General features: G+C 34.6%; 1 protein-coding gene across 4 annotated transcripts in view; it reads right to left on the bottom strand.

Annotated features, from left to right (window-relative positions):
* Positions 1 to 340: 340 nt before the first annotated feature.
* KIFAP3 (kinesin associated protein 3) overlaps positions 341 to 8,583 on the bottom strand; it is a 164,095-nt gene continuing 155,852 nt past the window's right edge. For 2 of the 4 annotated variants that reach the window (XM_003824636.6, XM_063604008.1), the window contains one exon: positions 341 to 790. In XM_003824636.6, coding sequence (XP_003824684.1) covers positions 685 to 790 — 106 coding nt within the window. In that variant the 3' untranslated portion in view covers positions 341 to 684. Of the gene's footprint in view, positions 791 to 4,738; positions 4,776 to 4,802; positions 4,872 to 8,583 lie in introns of all 4 variants that reach the window. The other 2 variants (XM_008978294.4, XM_008978295.4) reach the window with 2 other exon arrangements.

Here is an 8,583-nt window from a genome sequence, read left to right as displayed (position 1 = left end):
TGTATACTAGTTATCCTAGGATTTCTATATTACAACTAGGAAGATATGAATTAAAACCACCAAAGAGACTATAACCATAAATAACTTATGACATATGTTCCATTATTAATTGAAAACTCATAGTTAATAAACTTTGGGAAGGAAACTTTCAGGCACATGGCATGGAATATGAAGGTGATGTTCTTTTTATAAATTTTAAAGGTAGCATATATTATACAAATTACTCAAGAGTTTACAAGCAGAAAAAAAGGAGAAAAAATAAACTTCACGCGCACCCTATATTAACATGTAATTCGTAGTGAAATGTGTGAAATATAAACACATGACTTTCATTTATTCATTTTCACTTTAGGCTTTTTAATTGAAATTAAATTAGTCACTTAACATACATAATGCAGTGTTTGTTTTCCAGTCTAGTAGCTTTTCAGCATTCAGTTTTGAGGCTCATGGGAAATGTTACTTAGCATCAAGATGTGGTTTGATGAGTGAACAATGTCAGTATCAACTGTACTTAACAGAAGACAGAAGGGGCTGGGGTTAATCTGCAGCTAACAACATATAAAAATAAAAACAAACACAGACCCACAATAACATCAACATGCGTTATTAGGCAAAGATCCAAAATTAACCCAACCCACACAGATTTCTTCTAAGCTGAGATTACACATGGAAACAGATACTTTATCAAGATCCATAGCCATAGTAGTAAGGTTCATCAGGGCGGAATCCATATGCTGTGGCAGGGCGTCCAAGAATGCCAACTGGTTGGCCAAAGCCATCCATTCCAAGGCTAAAAAAGAGAAAAAAGAATGATAAGCCATGTTTTTCATCACACATCCACAGTGCAGATTAAGAGGCCTACATTTTTATACCACCAAGATTCTCTTCCTAGCAGGGATAGTGATTTAGGTGGATATCATTAACTTTTTTTTAAGGTTAATAGAGCCATTAAAAGTGTATATAATAAAATACTTCTAAAAATGTGTGTTAAAAGTATGGGAAACCTCTGTCAGTAGGTACTATTTGAAACAAAGTGGAAGAATCAAATCAGAAAAGTTTTATTTAATAAATTACTTATATATGGCTCTTAAGCAAAAATATGAAAAGATTTTACATGCTAGCAATGATCAGTAATATATTGCTAGGGAATGATAAAAATAAAACTGTAGTAAAGTGAGTTTTGCTGTTTATAATGTCTTTTCATATGAAGATATAGGACTAATTCCACTTTTAGTAAAAACATGTGTTTGAGTTATATCAGTGAACTCTCATGCAGGGCCAAATCATACCATAAGCCTATGATTAAAAGAACAAGATAAGGAATTTGACAAAATTTGAAAATTAGTCAGATTTGATCTGCAAATCCTTCCTCTGATTCCTCAATGCAAACAATTACAAAACATATCTATTTCTTTTGAGTGACAGCAAGACAATTACAAATTTTGGTTCAACTTATTCTATGGGAATAACAGAAACCCAAAGATAACCTTCAGAGTTGTAAAGATAGCTTGAAGTATGTTAAACTTCATGATTATTATTTTAAAAAAATTACTTGTTGGTCTACTAATACATTATTTACAGGAAAATCTGTTCTCCAAAGTCCTTTTTAAAGGTCAGGGAATTATCCAACACTTAGGAAAATGACAAAGTATTTATTTTGCCAGGCAGAACATGGTGGCCTTAACATGCTCATGCATAGCTCATGCAGTGAATGCTAGTGAGCTTGACTTCCAATCAATGGACACCATTTGTAATACAGAAATGTAAGCTTTGGAAAAATAAAACATATTTAAATGATTTAAGATTTAAGTTTGCACTACATGAGATGGAAAGATAATTTTCCCTCAATAGCAAAAACTGAATGTGATGAAAAAATATATTCACATAGGCACTAACTCCCTGTCACACTCAGAGTGAGATTAAGTTGACACACTTTAGAAGTAACTATTAAAATGTTAAGGTTTTAAATAAATGTGTGAATGTGTGTGTGTGTGTGTGTGTGTGTGTGCACGCGTGCTCGTGTGTATTAAGATGGAACTAAAGAGTAAATGTAAAGAGCCAAAATACATATAACACATACTGGTCCAGTGACTCTACCCTTTAGGAGAATGGAAGTTCTGAAATACAAGTTTCAGGTTAGCATTTGTACTAAGCGATCCTGGACAAAATTTGTTGTTTTGGGGTCCTTCTATATAAAAACTCTGTCTATAGTTTCTCAAAGTTGGTTGAAATTTTTAAGTCTACATTTGGTTTGAAATGGTAAAAATATAGGCACTTTTTCTAACTTTGATCTCATGGGAAGAGAGACTAAATTTTGTGATGAGGAAATCAAGAGGTAGCTTAAAAGATGCTTCAGAAATTAGTGGAGTCAGTGAACTAAGAGACACTGGTATCAGCTTAAAATTAGAGAAGTTATTGAAAACTGTTCTTTGCAAGCACTAAGGCTAACAAGTAATCATGTATCTAAAGAACTCTCAATTATATAACTGTTGATTACATAGATTGGATTTCAACTTGTTCCTTCTTCATCTTTTGCTTATTACCTGTCTTCAACCAGTCCTTATCTTTTTTAGCAACTCCTCTGAGGCCAAATAGCAGTAGACTTAGGTTAAACTCAAGTTAATCTTATGCTTGTTTCTCAATCTAGGGGCTATGGCAAGATCTATTTCAGTAATCTGAAAACAAGAGGCATATGTGGGACAGTGAGGAAACATGCAAAGGCACCTTCAGAGTATCTCACAGATGACTTGTTAGCAATATCACTGTAATTCTACCTAAAAGAAGATGGTCCTCAGAAGGGAGTTTGCCAGTCGTTGGCACAGAACAAGGAGCGTCTCAGCTACAATGCTGGTTGTAGCAACCTAGGCAATTGCATGGTGATCTGGTAAGCTATAACACCATAAGGAATATCTGGCCTTTTTGCAGTTTGGTCCTCAATCAGGAAGGGAATTTAACATTCTCAGAGTCTGAGGCCATTCTACATTCAAGTTGCAAAATTCTCCCCCTTTTTTTTATTTCTGCGACTAATAGGCAAACTATTGATCACTGTAATTTCCCATGTAATTTGCCAACAGGTTAAATAATAAACTTAGATATTACCTAATCCACCTGATGGTTTTAACTTTCATTGTACATTAACAAATGGATTTTTCTTTTTAAAATATGTCATGCACATTGTTGATAAAAACCTGCAGTCCCAAGTCAGTGAAAGACTGGCCCTTGAGCACTGATGAGTCTGAGTTTCTGAACCTGTAAATCTCTGGTCTTGAACAGTATGGTCTTTAGGTTACTATGGTAAAGATCTATTTATGCAGTCAGCAGTTCACCCAGAGACATCTGTGTGTATTACAGTGTAGAGGACATCATTTAATTTTTCGAATTTCTATATACAAATATCGTTTTGGAAAAAAGGAATAAAATTTGAAACCAAACTCTAAAATGATCTTTTCTGGAATTCTCCATTATGTATCACAGATGAACTTGCTGTTTAAAGCAAAAAATATTTAAAACATTTATGATCAGTTTGGAGAGTACTTTGACATAGGTCCTAGGTCCTTTTGTATTATGAAAAATCAACTATATCTACATACATTTTTAATTAAATTCACTGTGAAACATAACAGTTTGTTTCTTTAAACTCTCTCATTTGCTTCTTTCTAATATAGTGGGGGAAATCAGGCTTTCTAGGATGCTAAAACCTGGAGACATTCTTTCGGAATATGTAGACACTTTACTTTTTTCCTTGGGAAAAGGATACAGCCTTGCTAATGCTGAGTTTAGTTCAAAACCCGGAGAGTTTTCCTTTAAACAGAAGCAGATAGATTCTTCATGTAAGTTCTTGAAAGAGATAGAAACTATGAATATAAAAAGGCAACGTTGCAGGAAAAATTGTGCTTTCCTGATCTGGAAAGACTTGACTTCAATAGTGTGTATCACAGGAATTTGTATGCCCTCACTAGGGGCCCTGAGAAGCAAGGAAAAGTAAGCTGTGACATGCCACATCTGCTCTTGCCTTGTGTGGCCATTTTGCTTCAGATAATAGTTTGAATATGTGGCTATTTATAAGTATACTGGAATTCAATCCAATCTTGTAGGGTGCATGTCTCTGTATGTACATAGTTTCTTCTTGCTACTCCTAACCCACATAAAAAGTGGTGTATCCCTCTAGACTAGTATATGCAACTATTATAGTACTTTTTCTTTACAGGATTACTTATTTAGTGCCATTTCACCTTTTTCCTTCGTATTCAGATAACGTATTTTGGACCTTTGAATCACCAAAATAGTGTCTCTTCCTGAAAATACATAATTCTGGTCCAAAGAAAATGGTTATTGTTTATTGTGAAAAGATAACTAGGAATGATAAGGCCAAAAAGTCAATCTGCCATTAAGTTTTATCTCCCAAGAACAATTATTTCTGGGTACCTAGAAAGAAAAATGACAAATTCTTTAAAAGAGAAAAATTATATTTAAAACCCAACAACAAATAGAAAACCATATCTAGAGTGTGTTTTTTTAAATAAACAAATTTAGAAATCTAATTAGCATTCAGCAAGCAGAAGACTGAATTTTTGCTAATATTTGCAAGACTTCAAACACATTTGTAATAACAATCATTAGAATTCTAAACTTGAGATGATTCAGAGCAGGAACAAAGAAATCTGGAAATGACAAGTGATGCTTCACATGCAGCACATTACAAGGGAAGGGCAGCCAGTAAAGAATCTCAGGCACTCACAGGCTCTTATTAAATTTCTGGGCCAGAGTTGACATTCCTGTAGAAAGAGAAGAAAATCACCTACCTCTGGCTGTTTGTGAGGCTTAATTAGTGCGTATTTGTAAAGCACTTTGAAATCCTTGGATGAAAAGTGCTGCATAAGTGAAAAGTATCATTATTTTATTAAAACGAGATAAAAGCAACACAAGCCTTTTTCTTCTTTTAAATTCCTAGGTCAGCAATATCAATGTAGAGCAAGTAATGAATTTATTAGTAAACGGCTACAAAAAGAATAAATGCAGGCCAAATTATTTTTTCAAAGGCTCATGGAAGTCTTTGACTTGGGAACATTTTAAGAAATAATATTGGCTACACTTTTATTCACAACATCCTTGACAGGGTCTATCCAGCTCTCTTCTGAACACCTCCAGAAGGAAGTGCTCACTACTTTGTCAAGGCAGTTCATTCCATTTATGGATATGTAAAACTGTTGGAAAGTTCTTTATTACACAGCTCTAAAATCCAGTTCAATTAGTCTTAGAATTACCCTCTGAAACCACACAAGGAGTCCAATTCTTCTTTGATATGACTGCTTCACAACCCTCGTTTATTCAAGCCTCATTACATGGTCTCAAATCTTTACCATCTCAGTTGCTCTCTAAAACCACTTCCATTTTCTAGTGTTTGTCTTCAAATTAAGAAGCTAAAATTAACGTGATACTTATGATGTGATCTGAAACCAGTACAGAATAAAAGATCCTATATCTGACTTTACACTATTGTAGGCTAAAACTGTATTAATCTTAAACAAAAATTTTAAGAAGACATTATCACAAAGTTGCCTAATATTGACTGCTTATAATTGACTGTGTATATATGTGTGTATATATATAACATTGAGTTATATATAGTTATATAATATTGAGTTATAGTTACATGTAACTTTTTTTATCTGTATATATGTACAGTTGTGTGTGTACACACACACACACACACATTCAAAATTTTACTTATAACTACCATGCTAAATTTCATCTTTTTAGTCTGAGTCTGTCTTTAGGAATTCTATTCTTCCCAAGACAAAATCATTTATGACTACATATTTATAAATAGGCAGCAGTGATTTTTCTTAACAAACCAGTCTTTGTGATCCATCAGGTAATATTGAAGGCTGGAATTCTTTTGGAATTGTCAAGTGAAAGAATTTAACATGAGCTGTTATAGGAAGAAACTTTCCAGGATATTATAAAACTGTATGAAATTACTTCTTCATAATTTTTTGGAATACTTCATTCTTTTTATCAATTTCTCTAATATATTGATTATAGAATCAAAATCAGTATGTTTATCTTTCTAAGTAGATTGTTAATTGATCATCAGGGTAATTTCAGCTTAAGTATGATTTGTCATGGGAAATTTAGGTCTATTGTAATAGTGACTCTATATACCATTTGCCCATCCATCCACCTATCCAAATAGTAGAAACATTTATTGAGTTCCTACAATGTGGTAAGTATAGTTTTTGAAGCCAAGGAAAAAACATGGTGCTGGGAAGGCAATAACAAATAAGACATAGTCCTTGACTATAAGGATTGGAGGCACCTAACATGGAAGAAATATTCTGATAATAACCTGATGTCATACTACTGTAGCATATGTATAAATTGCTACAGAAGAAAAGAGGGGGGCTAAATATTTAATATAAGAGTATATTAGAGACATGTACAAATTGCTACAGGAGAATCTTGGCAGCTAGAAAGTCTTCATACAAAATACTTTGATTTTAATGCATCTGCTACCTCCTGACATATTTTGTTATTGTATTTCTTTCCCATTAGAAAATAAACACCATGGAGGGCAAGGAGTGTTTTGGCCATTGCTATATCCCTAGGCTCTAGTATTGTATCTGACATGGAGTGGGCATTCAAAAAATACATGAATTCATGAATGAATTAGTCTTAAAAGTCAAGTAAGATCTCACAGGCAAAGAGAGACAGAATTCCTGATGGTGGAGCAGCCTGAGCAACAGAGAGGAGTGGCTGACGAAGAGCAAATGGTTTGTTATGGTTAAAGTTTTAGATTTATGATATAAGCAAATGGCAGGAGATAAGGCTAGAAAGGGAGGTTAGGACTAGATATTGAAGCTTTTCATAAACCTGCTAAGAACTGGTGGCTACTGGAGAGTTGTCAATGGTTGCTAAGAAAGAGAATGACCAAATTCTATGTTTTAGAAAGATAATTGTAGTAGGAAAGGGGGTTGAGAGGCAAAATCATGAACACTGAAGAACCTATTACAGCTGTCCAAATGTGAAGTAATGAGAACCTACAGAGGGGTACTGGCAGAAATAACAATGATCAAATATGCTACAATTCACAACAATGTTATCTTTTCTCTTTTTTTTTTCTTTGAGATGGAGTCTTGCTCTGTTGCCCAGGCTGGAGTGCAGTGGCGTGATCTTGGCTCACTGCAACCTCTGCCACCCAGGTTCAAGCAATTCTCCTGCCTCAGCCTCCCAATTAGCTGGGATTACAGGTGTGTGCCACCACACCCAGCTAATTTTTGTATTTTTAGTAGAGACTGGGTTTCAGCATCTTGGCCAGGTTGGTCTTGAACTCCTGACCTCATGATCCACCCGTTTTGGCCTCCCAAAGTGCTGGGATTACAGGCGTGAGCCACTGTGCCCGGACCATCTTTTCTCTTTTAAAATAGTTTTTTTAGGCCAGATGCTGTTGCTTATGCCTAAAATCCCAGCACTTTGGGAGGCTGAGTAGGCGGGTTGCCTGAGCCCAGGAGTTCAAGACATGGCAAAACCTCATTTCTACAAAAATACAGAAAATTATCCAGGCATGGTGGTGCAAACCCATGGTCCCAGCTACTCATGGGTTTGAAGCAGGAGGATCACTTGAGCCCAGGAGGTTGAGGCTACAGTGAGCCATGACCGTCACTGCACTCCAGCCTGGGCAACAGAGTGAGTGAGACCCTGTCTCAAAAAAAAAAAAAAAAAAAAAATTAAAGTTATACCTTTACAAGTTGGGGACTGAGACTAAAGGAGAAGAATTTGAAAACTGGCTGGAAATTTTAAAGGTTATATTTCATTGGAATGGAGCAAATTTTGCCCCCTTAGTATGGGAATATGCTTCATCAAATAACTGAGATGCTGTGGTATTCCATGGAGATGAAATCAGATTGTAGAAGAAGCTTGCCCCTATCTTCTACAGGGCTGAACTGTTCTTGGAAAAGAGAATATTTTCTCCTTGAAATTCTTACAATAAGAAGAGATGTACAGGTTGAACGAAATAATGAGTATAAAACAATACCTAACACTAGTAAAATGATGTACTACTACATCGAGATCTAAATGTTTGTCATTTATAGACCAACCACTAGATGGAGAGCTTGTCTTACCACTGAGTATCAGGTACTTCTACAAAATTTCAAAGCAAGGATTATTAAATTTAAACTTCTCAGCACATTTAACATTCATAGAATGTGGCATCCATTGCTGTCGCAGATAATTAATGTCCAGTTTTATGATTATGAAATAATTTACAGCTAGAGAAATACCTATCAATTACATGCAAAAAAAGTTTTGTGAATGTTGGGTGCCTAAGAAAATAGATTATAAGAAAAGAGGTTATAAGAAAAGATGCTAATTGTCTTGAACACTGAAAAATGTAACATGCATGCATGTTAAAGTGCTATTACTATAACATAGCTTCTAAAATTTTTCATTGAACCAATATTAATGGCATCTTGTTTCTATAAATCTATAGGTAATAAATATATATTTTAAGTTGCTCAAAGGTATTACTCATTTCTTTGGACTTGAACTTTTGTATTGTTGAGAAAATAAAATCCAAGAGCA

The sequence above is a fragment of the Pan paniscus genome, chromosome 1, assembly GCF_029289425.2.
Source record: "Pan paniscus chromosome 1, NHGRI_mPanPan1-v2.0_pri, whole genome shotgun sequence".
NCBI lineage: Eukaryota > Metazoa > Chordata > Mammalia > Primates > Hominidae > Pan > Pan paniscus.
Note: the sequence above shows the minus strand (reverse complement) of the source record. Positions and strands in the feature narration are given on the sequence as shown.